This window comes from Carica papaya, chromosome 3 (genome assembly GCF_054855325.1).
Source record: "Carica papaya isolate Zhongbai chromosome 3, ASM5485532v1, whole genome shotgun sequence".
Lineage (NCBI taxonomy): Eukaryota > Viridiplantae > Streptophyta > Magnoliopsida > Brassicales > Caricaceae > Carica > Carica papaya.
Window position 1 is genome coordinate 3950799 of NC_142311.1, and position 21494 is coordinate 3972292.

Sequence of the window (21494 nt, forward strand, 5' to 3'; positions counted from 1 at the left end):
AATATTAAACTTGTTTAGAACCAATTGATGATAAAGCTCACATATGGAAATAAAATTGTCAAACTCAATTAATTGATTAAGTTGTTGTAAGAGAAAATTAGATCCAAGACGGTATGATGAAGTTAATGATTGTTAAATAAGAATAAATTTATTGAAATAGAATAGTAGTATATCGGAAATTGATAACAAGTAACTAAATGTCATCCAACAGTCATATCATAAGTTAGGTATTTCATTTATATAACATTTAATAGATCTTCGTTGCCATAAATAAAACAACTCTTTAGCTCCTCCTATAATGCTTATTGTCATCCGACAAGATGTCATCTTTCATATCAATCAATTTTTTTTTATTTAGAAATGACGAGTTTTAACTAAAAGATTACTATATGTCAATATATCTCTTTAATAAAATGTTATAATCTAGCACTTAAAGATTGGATTAGTAGCCTCAATTGGTTTCTAGAGGTGGATAGTAATTACTAGCTTTCTCAATAAGGTTAATCTTTATACTTTTTAGTCGAGCATACGTGGTAAACTACTTAATTCTAATACTTATCAATAAAAAATAAAAATGAAAAGCTAAAATAATAGAAAAATTATATTAATAGATGAATATTTCATGGGTGACAATCACAAAATGTAATTACTAGCATAAACTAAGAAAACAAAGAGATATGATCTCGTAGATGGTTTCTAAAATGTGATATTGTTGCATATTCACCCTTCCTTTTTCCCCCATTAAGCTCCTTAAAACACATTTCCTAGTTATATGCCCATCTAACAAATTCCTCATTTCTTCCTCATGACACTACCATACCACATTAGAACATTATAATATGGAACACCCCTTTTTTGAACCATCACACTACCCCTAGCCACCATCCAATAAGTCTTAGCTCATATCACCCAAGTAGTCCACCAAATAACCATTTAACCCCCATCCTGTCCAACCAATAACTCACCTTCAAACATAAGTCAAAGTAGTCATTCGATCCAAGACCATAAAATTTCCAACCAACCATCCTTCATGCATTTGACCCACCCTTAAACATCATTGTTCATTTAACTATTCATATCTGTATGAAGAAAAGAGAAAAGAAAATAAAAATATTATCATTATGCTCATTTATTGTAAACTATATTAATTGCTAGAAGTTTATTTTATCCAATATCCTTGAGGTGAAGCTCCTCAATGTACTTACATTCTTTAATTCCTCCTTGATCCTTGCACTAATTGGTCAAACATATCATAAATATGCAACTCATCCTCATTTAAAAAGAGATCTAGCTTACTTTGAATAACATCATGTCAAATGCAAATAATAAAGAAAAATTTTATCAAGATCTTCCATAAACTGAAGTGGGATAAAATCACTCTGAAACTATTAGTGTGTCACTTCAATTTCAATAGAAGTATGTTTTAACATCTATATAATGATTGTTAAACCCCTATTATATCCTACCACACATTCACAAGAAATTTATAGCTAAATTATAGCTAGCTATGAGCTCTGATTATTTACTCACCTAACCTTACTAGTGAATCAACCATGAAATTCCTCTCCTGAACAAATGCACAACTATCACCAAACTTAGTCTCTCTTTTGTATTCTAAATTGTATTTGTTTCCATAGTGAGCCTCCAAGGGATTGTCTTCTTCACAACTTATACCACCACCACTTTTGAGTCACTTTCAATAATTATTTCCATCTCACTCACATTCGATCTTTTAATAAGGAACTGAATTGCCTACTTGGTAGCCAATAGCTTAGCCATATTAGAATCTTGGACACCATTTACAGATTGTTAGTTCGAGCATTGAGATCAATATATCGCTGAATGAGGCTAATTCAAACATATAAAAAATTGTTGTGAGCTACAATGCAACCCAATTTTAATTAAATCCAAACATTTTTTAGGACGAAACTTATTTATTTCTAAAGATCTTATCATTCTGACCCAACCATATGCAATAAATCCTTCAAATTTAGAATGCTTGTTTTTCAACAATAAGATAGAAATTAATTCCACCTAAAATGATAAAAATTAAATTAACATGAGTTTCCCGTGAAAACAAGTATTCTAAATTCCATAAAAAAACTGTGAAGTTAAATTAACTTGTATTTTCCCGTAAAAACAAGCATTCTAAATTCCATAAAAGATTTTGGAGGTTACAATGTATATTACAAATTTCATACTAAGTTCTATTTAAATAATCTTTTTTGTAATCTTAATATAATTTACAATGTTTCCTAGTCAAACCAAATACGAACGAATACGTAAAAAAGCTTCACCATATTTTCAGAAATTGTTCCAAGAAAAGCCTTTAACAAATCTTTCCATCCCCATCTAAAGATATCTCTTCTAAGAGGAACGTTTGAGTTCCATGAACTCCACTTCCAAGGACCAAATTCGTTCGAAGTGGAAAATTCTGGGGTAATGAATTTGCAATACCTCTCCTTAAGTTAGAATTATATGTCCTTAAGCTAGCTTGTTTAAGAAGAGGCCGTGTCTCAACTTTATTTGTACCTTATCGAGGACTAATGAATGCGTACTTAATTCTAAAATAAAACTATCCCTAATTTTCAATGTGAACAACAATATATTTATGTTGAGTTAGATTTTTTTGTCATTTAGTTTTTAATTTAATTTACGTGGAAATATTATTTTTTGTTTAAAGCTATTATCATGGTACCTTTATTTTTTAAAACAATAAAATAAAGTAGTACCTCAAATATTTCAATTTAATATGGTAAAACATATAAACAATATAAAGTAATTGAAAATAATTAACTAATAGAAAACTATCTAAATATAATATTCTTATAGTGGGTTAATAATTTAGATCATCCGTTCCATGTGGTTTAAAAATACTAGGCAACAACCATTTTAAAGAGTGTTACCTTCCACGATTGTTCGATTTGTACATAATGTGACCAAGTTGCCAATAAAAATATTTGTTTTCATCCAACCCACAACACATAGTAGTGTCACTGTGTATATATATATATATAAATATATAAATATATGCATGCCAGATCCAAGAAATCTTTCATGATTCACTAAAATATCACAGACACATGAGAGAGAAGAAGAAGAAGAAATAATTGATTAAATTAGAGGTCTAGTTAATTTCATTTTTCTTTAATTGTTTAGTGATCCCATAAAATTCAATTATAATTAAAAAAATTAAACATGATACAGACATAATTAGCACACTTAACCACAATCACAATATTATAATTATAACCATAATTCACTCAACAACCCATATTATCAGTTTCGTCAATATTATAATTCTAAACCTGTAAGCCAACTATAGCATAAACAGACGGCCATGGATGAAAGCCCCATCAACCTTCACATGGCCTTGTTCCCTAAGGATTTTAATAACTTGCTGTCCAACCAAACACAATAATATAGCTACCTACATAACTTTAACAATAAATAATTAAATCCAATAAATTAATTAATTTAAAAAGGGTTTTTAATATTACATGATATGAAAGAATCTTTTGAAGGGGGGGAAAAAAAAAAAAAAAAAAAAAGAAAGAAAGCAGTGGCATTAAATTTTGGAAGGAATAAAATAAAACACACACCAAACAAAAATAGGAAAAAAAAAAAATTAAATAAAGAAAGCCCAATTTAGCAATAACCAGAGCCAGATCACAGTAGGGTTTTTTGAAGTTTATTGCTTCTTGTTCATTACATCTTTTCATACTCTCTATATCTATATACCCATCAAATTAAAAATACAAACACATCCAAAGAAACATGCATATGACATCCACCATCATCTGCATCATACTTTTGCGATGGAGGAGCATCAATGACAAGCTTAAATTACTTTCTGTATTTCAGGCTCTGCTCTTGCATTTCTCCATGGCTCTTGGGGCTGAAAAATATAAAAAGCAATTATAAATAACACCCATCTTATATATAGTTGCACACATATATACAAAGTAATTAACATTATGCATATATATGTTTAAAAAACAATAACAATCACCTAGTCCAATTGCTTCCGATCCTTTCATTATGCGTAAGCGCTTGCATGAATCAACGAACATCCTGTCCGGAATCAAGGAATGATTAGCAGCTGGGCTATAAAATTTTCTTGCTGATGATATTTTTGATTAATTACAAATAAAACATCGTTTTTGATGAAATAAGTATAAGTAGGTTTAGTGTATGAAGACTTACTCCCATGGAACATCGCCAACCAACATCCAGTCACCGTCTTTGTCTTCATAGGTTGGCACATACTCAGAACTGTTCAGCAGATCCATTAACTTGCTTTCATTCATGAAATCTATCATCCCTTGCGCTCCGTAATTACCTATTGATCCATATATATATATCATTAACAGCCACATCAAACAATTATATATATATATATTCGTTATACACAATATATATATTAATTATGAGTGTCTAAAAACCAATTTCATGTACACTCACCATTGCATACTGCTCATGCCATCTAACTAAATTCATGGCTATTTTCCTTTAAATCTGCTATATATATGAACTACTTAAACCATATCAACTTTCTGAAGATTTTAATTAATTAATTATGTTACTTTAAAATATAATGCATACATGTGTATTCTGTAACTTGTAAGATTCAGGAGACGATATTAATATATACTGGCGCTATATATCCATATACACAGAGACGCATATATGTATATAGGCTTACCCATAGTGAAGGAGCTGAACATCTTGGCCAAGGCGTCGGATAATTGCTGGTAAGTCGTGTACATCTTCAAGTCAACCTTCCGGAGATAGGGCGCGCCGTCCATGGAAACCTTCACAAATGCTGCGCTGCTTCCCTTGTCGGCCTCCTCTCCACTGCTCTTCTGAGCCATTATGTTCTTCCTGTATGACCTCACTGGTGGCCAACCCACAACCTGTGCCCTGAATATTTACACACAAACACATTTCTCCGGTTAGATATGTATATATTTAGCCAGAGAAGAATGCAAGCAATTCCATCTTAACACAAACTTAATCACCATAATCGAATAATTCATTGTAATGTAAGAAAGGAAAAGAAAAACAAAACTAGAACTTGCATTAACCAAAGATACTAGATCTTATCTTACGACTACTTAGCTCAATAGTCAGAAAGCTTCTTATTTCATAAGGGATTGAGAATTTAAATCGCGCTATATTTTTATGAGCTTTTATTAAGAGGTTGTATTATGATTGAGATTTATTTTATAATTAATGAATATATGAATTTTTGCTTAAAATTTAGTAAATTTTTGCCAGCAACCTACTCCTCGTTAACCACTACAAGAAAAGAAAGTAAGAAGAGACTTTTATATAAGAATGGTTTCAAGAGGTTGTAATACATATCTTTATATAGATATATAAGAGGGAAGATAACATACTTAGAAGGTGGCTTTGATGGATCCTTGGTGCAGGCTGGAGCAGGAGGAAGAAGATTATTATCATTTGCAGGATTCTTGACATTATCATTGAGATCCTTGGATTGAAGGTTGAGCTTCAAATCAACAGTCTCAGAGAAACCTCTCTTCCCGGTAGCCTTTGGTGCTTCCACATCGCCACCACCACCTCCAGGCAATCCCAAACACAGCTCCGTCTCTTTCAGATTCAGTTCTCGTTCTCCGCCAACCATGCTCGCCATTTTCTGCCTCCACAATTCTACTTTGATCTCTGATGATCAACTGTTCTTTTCTTGTTTATGTTTTGGTATCTTCTCCTTTCTTCTTCTTCTTCTTCTTCTTCTTCTGTAAATGATATAGAGGGAAACACAAGGAGAGAACCAACCCAATAATATAAAGTGTGGGGGTGATCATGTTTGTGTAATTTCATGTGCATGTCTTATCGAGTTCTCTACTGGTGATCTCTTGACACGTGGAGAAAAGTGGGTCGTTGATGGATTCTTTCAAGTAAATAAATTCCAGGATACATATATCTATAAATTATCAATTCTTTAAAAAATAAAAAAATAAAACTGAAAAGATTTATCATGGTCAACTCTGAATCACATGCAAACCACTTGGGCTTGAAAGAAGAATGGTAGTGATTTAGGGTAATAATTATGATCATATTAAGGGCCTAATCACTGGACTTTTTCTTTAAAAGTGTAATGTGAACAATATTATTCGATTACACCATGACCAGACCGAGAAGATTCAATGAATCAATATATATATATATATATATATATGCAAGGGTTCTTGTGCCATTTAAAACTTGATTAAATATATTCTTTGATTAATCTTATATTATAAATAGTATAAATTTCCAATGACTATATTTCAACCATAACCATATGCATTGTAATTAAGGTTGACAGAAATAATTAGACATTGACGATGCAAGTTGTTTATTTTTTTTATTTTTTTACACTGAACTTATATTAGTGAGTATTCCATCACTTAAATTTTTTATCTTTATATTAAATGATTATAATATATTCTCCAATAATTATTAATTTCAAAAGTCCCTCTCAAAATTAATTGTTCTCATCCTTGCAATAGAAAGTAGCCGCCAATCATGAGAAACCAGAGATCGTATACAATTTTCTTCTTTTTTAATTTTTTTTAAATCCCTCTTAGCATTTATTATACCACCTTCTCCTGAACTTCTCCTATTTTATTACTAAATTCCTTTTAATTAATTTGCTGTATTTGAAGAATAGGGTCTGTTTGGAATTGATGATGAAATGGGCACGAATGAGGCTTATTGTACTGTACATATTATATCAATTAATTGAATTGAATATGTATGTATATTGTTTATATTAATCAGATTCTTCCGGGAAACTTCCAATTATGCACATACCCACATGAATGAATAATGCATCCCATGCAAAAGGTAGCACCGTATATAAATTTATAGATATATCAATTAATTTGCTGGTAAAGCCGCCGATCAATCATGGATATATATATATATATATATATATGTATATCATGTATAGTAAAACTACTCATCTTCACACATAATTAGACTGATTAATTAATCAGCCACCTTCTCTCCTGCTTCTGCCGTTCAACGAAAATTTATGATTAAGTTGAATTATACTTGGTTACCCAAAAAGTTAAATTATACATATCATATCCAAGATATCCTAGCATATATCATAATTCAATGATCACCACGTCTGACACGCGCTTTTATATGTATATATATATATATATATAATATGAAAGACCCGTAAGTTTTAATCATTACTAAGTAGTATATATGCGATGATGTTGATGATGCAATTAAAGGGTTTAAATTATATTAATGTATTTGTTAGTAGGAAATTTTACATAAGGGATTAGGGATGTGATGGTGGTAAATACAGATGGACATGCTTGGATTATAATGGATTGAAAAGCAATTATATAGCTAGCTAAGCTTTAGGTTGAGAGAGGGGCATACATGGTGGTGAGAAGGAGACAGGTCAAATCGGTTAGAGATGGAAACATCCTAAACCCTAGCTGTGCCCTTGCCTTGTCAACGTCTCCCAACCCCATTCCCGCTTGTTTCTTTTCTAACCTACCTCAATCATCATATCTTCACCCGCCCCCATATACATATCATATATATGTATATATATTTATATATATATATATATATATATCTTTCTTTTTAACACCCTAAAGGAGAACATACATGCCCTTGTCTTCTTCTTCTTCACTTAAGCTACAGTCAAAATCAGATACCAATTACAAACAAAACCCAATTTTTTGTTTAATTTCAAGCACTCCAAAACACGCCCTTCCTTTTCTTTTATCTACTTAGAAGGAAAGTGACTTCGCCCTAGTTAATTTTACAATATTATCGTTATGTCAGAGACACTAACCTGATGAGGGGACTTTTGGGTGGTCCTCATCTCAAGATATATATATATATATATATAGATATATATGTATGTATATAGATATATCCATTTACGTGTATCCAGGTGGTCCTGTGGTCATTTATGTGGCCACAACAATCCAGAAATAGCCACAGGAGTGTGAGATCATGGTTTTCCTGGCAGCTCAGACTTAGTTTTCTCAGTTACAGTAATATTTGTTTGAGTGCATGTGTGGGTGTATTCCTTTTAAATACTGTACTTGATGTGAATTAATTGATGCTTGCTTCTCTGTCATGGCTTCCATGGTGATCATAGACCCAAATCTAAAGGACACACTCGTTTTTGTGTTCCAGTTTTAGTGATCATCCGGACACTGGAAAACAGGATCAGCGTTATATTTTTATTTATTTTGTTTTATTTTTGAAGGAAGATCATCAACATATCTCCAATAAAATCTGACTTATATATATATATAATATTTAGTAATTAATTATCCAAACAACTACAGCTAGATAATGTAAAGTTTGAGAATATTGTAATTCCTATAATATATTCATTGCCTAACAGTACCAAAATTTAAGTTGTGTATTCAATTCAAGAGTATAATTTAGAAGCTGGTTAATCAGTTGGTGCTTGATGGTATCATTTAACTATTTCATATGAATAAGATTTTATCTTAGAAAAATAATATTATGTAAATAAACATGCACACAACATCCCTATTCTACTTTCCATAAATGTTAGTATTAAATCTTGATGTCACACACTGCATGCCTTATTAGGGTATTCTCTTAATCTATGCTTATTTATTGCTTTCGACCTAATAAGAATGATAAATGTACCTAGCTTCGAATAAGAATAACACGTACTCTTTCCCAATTCTGGTAGCTACAACTATCATCTCATCTTCCTCGCATGATATACATATGCTTCTTTCTAATAAAATAAAAATATGATGTGTATAATTTATTTTCTGAAAATTTAAAGCTTGCTTGAGAAAAGTTCTAGTATTCCATCATTCATCTCTAAAAATATGGAGGAAGGACTACATATGAGACTCTGAGTTCACCTAACTTGGTTGGGCTATTTTTAAAGCTACCATACATCCCTCAACATAAGGCTATATTAGGACTTAAAAGATAACTACATTACTGAAATGAGTACTATGATGTTTAGGCATGTTTCATTATATAGGTTATATTAACATGCTTATATAATTACTATATGTATGGTAAATTGAATACCATCTATAGCAGCCAATATTTATTTAGAAAACGCATTCTTTCTGTAGGTTGTATTAACATGCCTATTAGATTGATTGAGGTTGGTTTGTAGAGGCAAGAGTGTTGGAGGACTAGGAATTAACAATGTTTGTGATATGAATATGATACTTTTTAAGAGGAAAAATTTATTATAAAGGATGGTGGTAGACAATGTTTCTTTTCTTTAAAAAAATTTACTATAAAAAATAGATAACTATTCATAATCTATATTTTTTTTATTACTCACAACTCTTAGTAAAACTATAAATCTTTTTAAAAAAAGATCATGAAGGTATCCATACTTGTTGGACAGATGAGGCACCAATTGGTGGTTTTAGGATAGCTATTGGCAGTGGGACGAGGATTATGTTTTAAGGGGACCTATTGTTGGGTGAAGCTTTTTTTCACAGTAGCTTGTCCTAAGAGCTTTGCTTTAGTGGTGGACTAAGAGATGAAAGTTGTATAGGGGATAGTTTGGGAAGGTGTGTAAGTTGGTCTTGGTATATTAAATTGACAAAAATACTTTTTGATTGGGAGATGGAACAATGAGATACCCTTATGAGTATACTCTAGAGGATGGTATTCTATAGGGAAAGGGAGCATTGATTGATTTGGAAGAAACAATGTGCATTTTCAATAGAGTCATTTAGTAGAGTGGCATGTGCTCTTTTCTCCACACGTTCCACTATAGAAGCAATGTAATGTAAATTACAAGTTCTACCTAAAATGATATATTCTCATGGCAACTACAAAAAATATGTTCCCCGATACTTGAGGTGCTACAGTGATACAATTTATATCTTCAATCTCTAAATGTGTGTCGTTTTGTAATCAAGGAACAAGTATTATAACTCATATCTTTATATCCTATGAGTTATCATTGAGGATATGGTGCAATGGTTTAGCTTTGGGAACATATCTTACATTGTTCCAAATAGTGTTAGCACATTTTTTTCTCGTATAGCAAGGATTTAATGAGTTATTATATAGTAAAAAGGCGATTTTATTTCTGTTTTATGTTATCGTTTAGCCTATATGGATGACAAGAAATGAAAATGTCTGATAGTAAAGCTCTCAGTTTCACGAAGGTTAGTGATTTAGTATGTACGAGACTTACTTAATAGATTAAGACACGTATTCAAGAGTCTAGGAGGCCCTTCGTTAATAGTTATTAATTCTCATGGATGAACTAAGGGGGAGAGGCCTTATAAGGAAATTCCTATAATAGTTGATTGAGTTCCTCTAATATAAGACAAAATCATGTTTGATGTGAATGCATCAATGTGGACAAAACCGAACCTGCTAGAATAAGTGGGATTTTAAGAGATGGGCTTGCAATTGTAAGGAGTATATTTTCAAATAACTTGGGTGATGTTTTAGAATAATAACAATGTTGGTAATTAAGGAGGTTATAATATTCATAGGTGACTAAGTAGAAGAGGTATCAAATAATTGATTGTAGAGAGTGATTCTTTCATGGCAATTTTTTGAATTATAAATAATATGATCCCATAAAGGTGGAATCATATGCCAAGTAAGATTATGAATGGTATTTGACATATAAGTCTAATGGTTTCTTTTATACTAACAAGGAAACAAACTATATAATTGATTCATTGGCAAAAATAAGGGTGAATAAGGAGGTTGAGTTGTTGGTTTGGGTATTAATGTATTGGTTGAGAACATAATTTGTTGTATTATGTGTTTTGTGATTTTTTTTCCTTAGTTTATTATGTTTGATAGTGCATTTAGTACTTTTTATGTTTGTTGGTGTATTTTGCTTCTTATTTCTAAAAAGTAGGGTAAGGTTGCTGACCCTCTATAACGTATAAGGGATGCAAAGAATGGTGATGTTTTATTATGCTCTACATTTAATTTAATGATATTATCTGCTCATGGTTATTAATTTCATACTCACTTCTAAAATGAGCTTCTAAAAAATGTTTTTAATTAAGTATAATGTTGTGTGGCAGGTTATATATCGAATGGATGACGTCAATATAGTTATTTTTTAAGGATGACCATCTTGAAACACTAGATAATAACTTGGTATATGACACTTCTATTGTTATGGGGGGATGTTTTCTTGTCCTATTTCTTTAGGATTGGAATTCTAATCATCTCATGACACAATTATGGCTAGAACAATTATACCTTTTTACCTTTTATAAGATTTCCTATTTTTTGAAAGTTTATTTTTTTAAAGCTTCACATTGGCCAATTAAAGTTTCAACAAATTTGCAATATCTTAATATTAAGGCTTTGTCTTGAGCTTAATGACTTTCGTCTCCTCCGACTTACTTTTATGATGATTATCTGAGTATGAAATATTATTTGTGATGTTTCTTCTTTTATATAGTTTAGGAGTTTTATTCTGGGAAGGACAAGGGGTGGCACTTTGACTATGTTAGTGCGACCTCTGGATTTTGGTTTAACAATGAACCGGTTTCTAATGTGCTCATTTACTCTCCATTTTGCTTCTGATGCTTTTTTTTTACGTGATTTATGAGTTTTATTACTTTTTATTTTGTGTTGTTTTATTTACTACCTCCACCGTATAAAATCTTTAGAGAGACATTCTTTTATAGGAATAAAACTCCAAAGTTAGAGGAGGTTAGAACATCCTTGTATTTTAAAAAGTTTTTTAATAATAAGCTCTCTTTAAGCCACATTAACATTCAGTAAAGAATCTTGTTGTTGGAGGAATTTGTACCAAAAAAAGTTTTAGCACCATACCAAAAACAAAGAAACATGAATTTGGTTTGTAACCACGGGAGGAAAAAAGGGCACATCAAAGTTGATTTCCTTAATCTTCAAAATAAGAACAAAAACAGAAATAAAAAAGGTGAAAAACCTACCAAAGTTAATGTTCTAGAAGATGAGGAAGATTGTGATGTTCCTGCAATGACTGAAAATGGTGCTTAATCTAAACAAGTATCACATATATCTCCATAAAGATTGGTTGTCCTCTTATGAATCGGTAGACAAAAGAGTTATGTTAATAGGGTAAGATCATAATTGTAAAGTTATTATTTGTAATTGTCAAAATCAAAAGGCTTGGTAGTGTGATTAGAATATTGACTGAGGTACAATATATTTTAGATGTAAAAAAAAAAAAAACCTTGTCTATTTGTTTATTTTAGATAATAATGGTTGTAGATTTTGTAGGAGTGATTGAGTCTTGACGATCTTGAAGGGTGCTTTTGTTGTGATGAAAATTGACCAGATTGATATATTACATATATTATAAAGAATCTAACATTACAAAGTTTATTGTAGTTTCTTCTATTATGTCAAATGCAAAAGTGAGCAAGTTTTCGCACTACTCAGGACTTAAATTGTCATTCGTAATAATTGAAGCTGTCTTTTGGGTTTATATGGAGAAGGTGGAGAGAAATCTTTTAATTAGAATTCAAGTGAAGGTAAGGAGTTTTTTACAGTGACTTAAATTTTTAAGTTCTAATTAAGTGACTCCTAGTTAGAGAAGGTTCTCATGAGTTTTAATCATAATTAGATAAGAATTCTTCCTTCATGCATATATATATATATATATATATATATATGTTGGCTATGATCACAATATATAACACATATAAATAAGAGAGAGTGAGAATATTTTAAGAGCCTTCTTTTTGGTGTCATTCCAGGAATTTTGTCCCAATTCTTTAGGTGTTTTTTCTATTATTGAAAATAGTTAAATTATTCAGTCTTTTATTTTGATGTACTAACTTATTTGAGAGGTAAACACATTAGATGTAATTAGGTTAAGGATTTGCCTTTATGAATTAGTTCCTCTAATATTTAAGTAGGGATAAATGGTTGATATGCAAATAATGTCTAATTGAACTTCATTACTAATTATAGTATTAGTAGTCTTAATCTACTAATTATCTAAAAAGTTCTTTGAATTATTTCGGGAAACTTCGGGAAACCATACGGAAAGTGCTTTTAGATTATCAGGATATCAAACATGGTCTGAATAAAAGTTTTTTTCCACTTTTTTTTTTTCTCTGCCATAAGATTATATATTTATACGTACGTATGTGATATTTTTGAAATATCATTGAAACTTGTTATTTAAGACTTTAGCTTCAATAGCAGATATTTTATATGTTGAAGTAGCCAACAATTCAACCCCTTCTTCTGTCTTTATTCTTTTTCTTGTACTATATGATCATCTGTTCGCTGACTGCCATAAGATACATATACATATACATATACATATATATATGTATACTGAACATATTAATAAGAATTACTTTGATTTTATGTCTAAATATATATATATCTATATATGTATGCGAAAAACTATACCTTATCTTCGGTATCTTGAAATCTTAAACTATTTTTATATTATTAATAAATTATTTTTTGAGAAATTTATCAATAAATATTATTTTAAAGAGAAATAATTTAAATTTTTGTTTATTTTAATTATCCAAATATTATTAAAATTAAAGATAAATAATTAAATTAATATTTACTTATTAAAATCATTGTATAAATAATAATTCAAATTAAATTTCTCCTATTTTTTACAATATTCCTTTTGTTTGTTTCAACACCTGAAAGTTTTTTATCTTATAATAATTTAAAATAGTAATTGTTCACTTACATTTACAACAAAAATAAATAATTTAATTATTATATATTTGTTAAAATCTAATAACAACTTAAAGAATGACAAACAAAATCAAACTAATAATTAAAATTTTCATATGCCCCTTTTTTCTAATACCTTTTGTTGTTATTTCAATATTCATAAATATTTTTATCAAATATAATTTTTATTTTTTATAAGGATAATATTTCTTATGATTATTTGAGTTCAGCATATTATAACTTTTTTATTAAAAATATTTTTACTAAAAATTTTTTGTAGAAATATTTTCATCGCCCACAACACGAGTACCGACTACCTTAAATAGTTTAAAGGTTTTTCCTCTTTTAAGTTTCCGTTAATTCTTTCATTCAAATAACTAATATTTACTTACAAATTTAACGTAAAAAGTGTTCGAACTAACTTAATTTTTTATCGATAGAAACTTATAAATTCTCTAACAACATTTTATTATTTTCATGCATTTGATAACTAATTAAGAACTTATGTTCTTAAACACTTTCAACAGCAATGATAGAATGTTGTTACTCCTCCATATACTGTAAAGAGCTTATAATCTCAGTAAAAAAGAATTGTTATTTATCAATAAAAGAATAAACTTTAAATTCATAAAATTTTAGCATATATTTCGTAAAGATAAGATATTATAAAATATTCATAATCTAATCAAAATTAAATAGATTCAATCATACAAGAGTAAATTATGTTCTCTCTGTTCTTTAGTTTGGTCCTTTTGATTCATGCCAAATGGACCAAAATTTCATGTAACAAAAAGTATAATTGGGGATTTCTATTGAATAAATAATTATTTTTTTTATTATTTTATTAGTTATAAATTTGATAAATAATTATAGTTATGAATTTATTTTTTGTTTTAATTTTTTTATTTTATTAATTAAAAAAAATATTAATCCGATCCAATATAGGCCAAATCGAATTAGTCTAAATTGGTTCAATTCAACTCATATGTAAAAGATATATTATAATTATTAAATTTTATATAAGAATTCAATTAATATTTCATAAATAATTTAAATTTAATTTTTTAAAGTCCAATAATTAGATTGAAAAAGTTATTCCGGCAATGGTTCTTCGGTCTAGCATGTTATAAGTTAGACCTTAGTTTTAAACTAATAAACAACTCCACACATAATATCAATTTTTTATTGTTAAATTCTTTCGATTAAAGCTACATAAAAAAAATTATCTTTTTTATTACTTGAAATTAATTGATTAAGTAGCCGTTTGACTAATTTATGGTTTATGGTTTCAAAATCACTTTGACTAAATGAATAAATCAAAAAGCATTTTAAGTACAAAACTGCTTTTTTGCTTTCAATATTTACTACCATTAACTAATTTAAAAAACTGCACATTCTCAATTTTTTCTCTTTGTCCAACCGCCGCGTCTACCACTTTTCATCGGCCGTCACCCACCACTTGTCAGTCCGCTTCTTGCCCACTGCCCTCTACCATTCACTGCCGCTTGTTGACTGCCGGCTGCGGCATCCAGCCAACCGCCTCATGTCGTCCGCCGTCATTAAAATTTAAATATGATTAAAACTAAACAAATTAATTTTTATTTCTTAATATTATTGTATAAATAATAATTCAAATTAAATTTTATTTTTTAATTAAATTTTTTTGAGTTAAGAATATATGTTATTATATAAAATATATATCTATTATATAACACAAATATATATATATATATATATTACATAATGCACACATGTATATTATGTGTGTGTGTATATATATATATATATTAATATTTCTTTATAAATAATTATTATAATTAATTTTTTTAATATATTTTACGTTTATTGTAGCTGTTATGTAGCACCCGGAAAGGAGGAGGAAAAAAAAAAAAAAAAAAAAAAAAAAAAAAAGGGGGGGCCACGTCAGCAGCCACGTCAGCAGGCCCGGTCAGCAGTCCCGGCCAACCGGGGCCTGCCACGTGGCAAGATCGCGTCACTCCGAAAGGAGCCACGTTGGCGATCCGCGTGGGTGCGATCCGACGGCCCAGATCAATCACGCGATCGGACGGCCCAGATTCAAACGCACGGACGACCCAGATTCAATCAAAAACGAACGGCCCAGATTAAAACGAAATGAACGGCTGTGATCAAAAGGCAAGGGGTTATAAATAGAACCTCCACACCAGACCAAAAACCCTAGCCGCCAGCCGCTCGCCGGAGAAGACGAACCAGAGGCCGACCGCCGCCACCCGCCGCCACTCGCCGCCGCACCGGGGAAATTTCCGACCGCCGATCGAGGTAAATTTCATACCCCCGACTCGTTTTTCCCCACTGATTCCTCCTATGGCCAAATCGAAGCCGAAATCCCGGCCAAACGGCCGGAATACGCGGCCGAAGCCCAGCGGCGCCGCCGCGCCCCCTCTCGGTTTTTGCCTCCGACGAGGCCCTTCCTGGCCTCCGTTCGATGCAATTTTTATATCACCGTGATCACCATTCTTTTCTCTACAGGTTGACCGAAGCCAAATCACCAAAACACGAACCTCGCCGGAGAGTCGCCGTACCCGAGAGCGCCGCCGCCGGTAAGCTCCGCTTTTCCGTGATTTTTTTGCCCCCCGAGGGCCCTAGGGTTGTTTTCTGACAAGGACCAATGCGAGTGTGGCCGAATTCGGCCAAAAACGGCCGAAAACAGTCAACCCGAGGCGACTCGCCGCCGCCAGCGGCGGCACCGTCGCCGGAGCACGGCGGAGCCGCCGTGCCGGAGTTGCGATTTGGGCCGAAAGAGGCCCTGGGCCTAATTTGGATTTTTTTTTTGGAACACGTGCAGGTACTGTTAGCGTGTTTCAGTTCCCCGGGAAAAAATTCAGGGAAAATTAGGGACAGCCTGCAGGCGCACTGTGAATCGTATTCGGATCCCGAAAACAAGTAAGGACCCCTCACCCTATTTCCTATCACGGTATTAAAGTTCAAAATGATAAAACGGTATTTCTTGAATTAACGCATGTGTGAAATTGCTTAAGGTTGCTAATGGAGCCCGAGTCTAGTGTGATTAATGATTTACTGTTGTTTGGCATGTTTTACACTGTTTTACAGCTTTAAATGCATTATGGGGTTTGATGTGTTCATTTTATAATTTCAAATGCATATATTACTGTTTTATTAATTATGGGTTGAATGACTGAAGAACTGATACTGTATGTTGTCTGTTCGGCATGAATTACGATTTGCTTGTTTAAATGTGAATTGATGATGCTTATTGAGGAAAAGGAAAATGAAAGATTGTGTAGACTGATAATTGTATGATGGGGTCAGCCTGACTAGATATCCTGGGAGATGGTGGACGGACCGGGTCCGTAGGGAACCCTACCGGGATTGTGGTCTCACATGCCGGACGGGGTATGGAGATCTTATGGTTTTGGCGCCCATACCGGACGGGGTATGGGGACGGCCCGTTTCACCCTCATACCGGACGGGGTATTGAGGTTTATGGTTTTGGCGCCCATACCGGACGGGGTATGGGGACGGCCCGTTTCACCCTCATACCGGACGGGGTATTGAGGTTTATGGTTTTGGCGCCCATACCGGACGGGGTATGGGGACGGTCCTGGAAACTGATTATGAATGTTAAAGGTTAACGGGTAGCGGAACCCCTATGGACCCCCACGGATACTAGTAGGCTGGTAAATGAGAAAAAGATATGTTGTACAATGATTGAATTACAAGAGGCGTGATAAGTGTTATGTTTTACAGCTTAGATTATTCAATGATTATGATAATGTTATTGTTTTTCTCATATTGTTTTCATAAATTCCACCAAGGTAAGTGGATGGTAAAGGTTTTCATGTTAATAAACGAGTTTGTTGTAAATTATGCTCCATTGGTCTTTTTTGTGTTTTTCTACCCACCTTTATCTCCGTGACGGTGAGATATCGTGATGTTCTTACTGGGCTAGTGTAGCTCACTCCTTAATTAACCATTTCAGATCAGGAAGACATGGTTCCCGAGCCCGTTCCGCAGGAGGACGACGAAGGGGATGCCTAGAGACTCTGTAGTCATACGCATAGTTTATTTTCGAGTTTTCTCTCTTAGTTAGTTTAACCTTTTATATCTTAAGTACGTTTTTTTTGGGTTTTTTCGTGTAAGGGATGTTAACTGAAATTTTGATCTCGCTTCCGCATTCGATATATTTAAATACTCATTTCTTTTTAATATTTTCCGGGGCTGTTACAGTTGGTATCAGAGCCGCATTTCCTCGGACCCATCCCTTACACAATAGTGTCTTAGATAAATACTCACCGATATATCGTTACTCAATCATTCCTTATGAATGCAAGTACACGGGAATGAGGAGAGGAAGGCCCCCACTAAACCGAGCGGCTCAGGATAATTCGCTTCGGGAGAATCTTGACAGACTGTATGAGATGGTGGAGGCTCTCGTAGCTGCCCAGCGAAGGCAAGAGGAGAGAAAGGAGTTACCCGGACCTCCTCCGCTAGCGCAGGTTGAGCCCCCGCTACAGCAGGCTGATCCCGAGCCACCCCGGCAGGAGCCTGTTCCTCCACAGTACCACCCGGCGCCACAGCCGCGGTACGACCCTGTACCACAGCCACGGTACCAGCAGGCGCCGCCACAGCACATTCCAGTACCCCCACCACATCAGCAAGTTCCACCACAAGGTCCCCCAGTTCACCCTCAGCCGGTCCCAGTCCCTCTACCCCGGGACCCTGCTCCTTCCTTGATCGACCCCGGCTTCATAGAGAGGTACAGGAGACTGAACCCTTCTACCTTCTCAGGGGGATCCTCGTTCGAAGAAGCCCAATACTGGCTGGCAGAGACTGAGAGAGCTTTCGAGACCTTGGGAGTAATTCCTGAGCAGAGGACTGCCATTGCCTCCTACATGCTGGTAGGGGAAGCGGTACGCTGGTGGGAGCTCAAGCGGGCCACCCTGCCTGTACCAGTTACTTGGGAGCAGTTCCTAACGGCCTTCCATGCGGAGTATCTCCCTAAACACATCCAACATTTAAAGGAATTGGGATTTGCTCAATTGGTCCAGGGTAATATGATAGTGTCGGAGTATGCCCGCAAGTTCCTGGAGCTGGGCCGACATGCCCCGGAGACATTGTTGGATGAGGGCCGAAAGGCCAGGAAATTCCAGTGGGGTCTCCGCCCGGCGATCAGACAGCACTTGTTGGTGATGGAGCTCGAGACATATTCGGCAGTCCTGGCAAAGGCGCAGATCATAGAAAGGAGCTTCGACACCCGCCCTCAGCTAACGGGAAGTTCCCGACCTTCAGCCCCGCTCCGCAGGCCAGCGCCTACCATGCCTGTCCAACCCAGTAAGAGACCCAGGCCTGCCGTTCAGGGCCCTCCTCAGGCTATGGGGGCAGCTCGTGGGAAGATCTGCCAGTACTGCGGCAGGGATCATGGGGACCGACCCTGCTACCGCCTCAACAACACCTGTCGCATATGCGGCAGTGCCCAGCACTATGCGAGGGAGTGTCCTAGGAACCAGAATCAAGGGAGGCCTCCAATCCAGGGCAGAGTTTACAACCTTACCCAGAAGGATGCCGATGCAGACCCGGACGTGGTACATGGTATGTATACTATCTCTGGCCACATTGCTCATATTTTGTTTGATACTGGTGCATCACATTCTTTTATTTCACATGTTCTTGCTTCCAAAATTTGTGTACCACCTGATAGACTTGACTCATTATTGTTTGTATCTACCGCTGGGGGGGAGACATTACTAGGAGAGGTTGTCTACAGGGCATGTGCCGTGGAGATAGCAGATAGAAAATTGAGGGTAGACCTGATAGGGTTAGACACAGGGGATTTTGATGTAATCCTAGGAATGGATTGGCTGGCGGCGTATCACGCCACCATAGACTGCTTTAATAAAAAGATTGTATTTAATCCTCCCAACGAGGAGCCATTTACAAGTTAATAAAATTATTCGGTACTGATTCTCCCTAATGACAAATTCTTTTCTTCTTAATTCCCAGTGCGTTGATATTCTATTTTCCCTAACTAGGTAAACCCAAGAAGGAAGTTTGTATCCAAGAGATTCCAGTAGTCCGAGACTTTCCAGACGTATTTCCGGATGAACTGCCCGGTCTACCAGGGGACAGAGAGGTCGAGTTCACCATAGACTTACAGCCAGGAACCCAACCCATCTCGGTAGCTCCTTACCGAATGAGCCGCATCGAGATGGAAGAGCTAAGGAAACAAATCACTGAGCTACAAAACAGTGGCTTCATTAGACACAGCATTTCCCCATGGGGTGCCGGGGTTACTTTTGCAAAGAAAGGAGATGGAACGTTGAGACTGTGTATTGATTATAGAAGGATAAACAAGGTAACAATTAAAAACAAGTACCCTCTCCCCCGGATTGATGACCTTTTCGATCAGTTGCAGGGTGCACAGGTCTTTTCTAAAATAGATCTACGATCAGGTTACCATCAGGTAAAAGTGAGAGCAGAAGACATCCCCAAGACGGCATTCCGAACCAGGTACGGACACTATGAGTTCCTGGTTATGCCGTTTGGGCTAACCAACGCCCCGGCCATCTTTATGGATCTAATGAACAGAATCTTCAGAGAGTTCTTGGATAAATTTGTCATCGTGTTCATCGATGATATCTTAGTCTACTCAAAAAGTAGAGAAGAACATGCTCATCATCTTGCCCAAGTCCTCCAGGTACTCAGGGAAAAGAAGTTGTATGCAAAGTTGAGCAAGTGTGGATTTTGGCTCGAGCAAACCGCCTTCCTAGGACATGTTATATCGAAGGAAGGGGTGTCGGTGAACCCCGAAAAGGTTGAAGCGGTACTTGGTTGGAAAAGGCTGACAACAGTTAAGGAAATTCGCAGTTTCCTAGGGATGGCGGGTTATTACCGCCGGTTTGTCGAAGGGTTCTCCAGTCTAGCGGCCCCTCTAACCCGACTCACAAAGAAGAATGCAAAGTTTGATTGGAATGAGAACTGCGAAAGGAGTTTTTCAGAATTGAAGAAGCGACTGACTACTGCACCCGTGCTGGCTCTACCGAGTGGATCAGGAGGGTATACAGTTTATAGTGATGCCTCCTATCTGGGCCTGGGTTGTGTCCTGATGCAGCATGGAAAGGTTATAGCATATGGGTCTAGACAGCTAAAGAATCATGAGAAGAACTATCCTACCCATGATTTGGAGCTTGCCGCAATCATACACGCCTTGAAAATCTGGCGCCATTATTTGTATGGAGAGACCTTTCAGATCTACACCGATCATAAGAGCTTGAAGCACATCTTCACTCAGAAGGATCTCAACATGCGTCAGAGAAGGTGGATGGAACTCCTCAAGGACTATGATTGTGACATCCTATACCATCCAGGTAAGGGCAACGTGGTAGCCGATGCCCTCAGTAGGAAGAGTGCAGGCACCCTAGCCCATCTGATGGTTTCGGAATGCAGGTCCATTGGGGCTACGCAGCAGGTTCGACTGCAAGATCTGAAGAGGGCCACATGTTTGAGCCACCTAGCAGTCCAACCCGAGCTAATTCAAAGAATAAAGGAAGCCCAGTCAATCGACCCCGCCCTAGTAAACCGCAAGAAGGATGCAGAACAGGGAGTGAACTCAGAATTTCAGATCTCTGCCGACGGATTAATTCGTTTCAAGGACAGAATGTGTGTCCCAGACGACAATGAATTAAAAAGAGACATCATGACAGAGTCCCATAGTTCAAGGTTCGCCATGCATCCAGGAAGTACAAAAATGTACCAAACTATGCGACCCCGATTCTGGTGGAATGGGATGAAGAGAGATATAG

General features: G+C 35.0%; 1 protein-coding gene across 1 annotated transcript; it reads right to left on the minus strand.

Annotated features, from left to right (window-relative positions):
* Positions 1-3628: 3628 nt before the first annotated feature.
* On the minus strand, positions 3629-5797 carry LOC110814090 (auxin-responsive protein IAA14-like). Its single transcript, XM_022041433.2, has 5 exons — positions 5403-5797; positions 4706-4923; positions 4207-4342; positions 4013-4074; positions 3629-3898 (listed from the first exon to the last, which is right to left on the minus strand). Exons 1-5 carry the CDS (start codon positions 5657-5659, stop codon positions 3861-3863), a joined length of 711 nt encoding a protein of 236 aa, XP_021897125.1. The 5' UTR covers positions 5660-5797; the 3' UTR covers positions 3629-3860.
* Between the last annotated feature and the right edge of the window lie 15697 nt (positions 5798-21494).

Excerpts from the sequence above, each read along its gene's own strand:
- LOC110814090 (XM_022041433.2), bottom strand. The coding sequence starts at position 5,659 with ATGGCGAGCATGGTTGGCGGAGAACGAGAACTGAATCTGAAAGAGACG. Across the intron at positions 4,343-4,705 it reads GTTCAGCTCCTTCACTATGG|GTAATTACGGAGCGCAAGGG; the intron begins GTAAGCCTATAT and ends ATGGATCAATAG. Across the intron at positions 3,899-4,012 it reads ATCGGAAGCAATTGGACTAG|CCCCAAGAGCCATGGAGAAA; the intron begins GTGATTGTTATT and ends TATATTTTTCAG.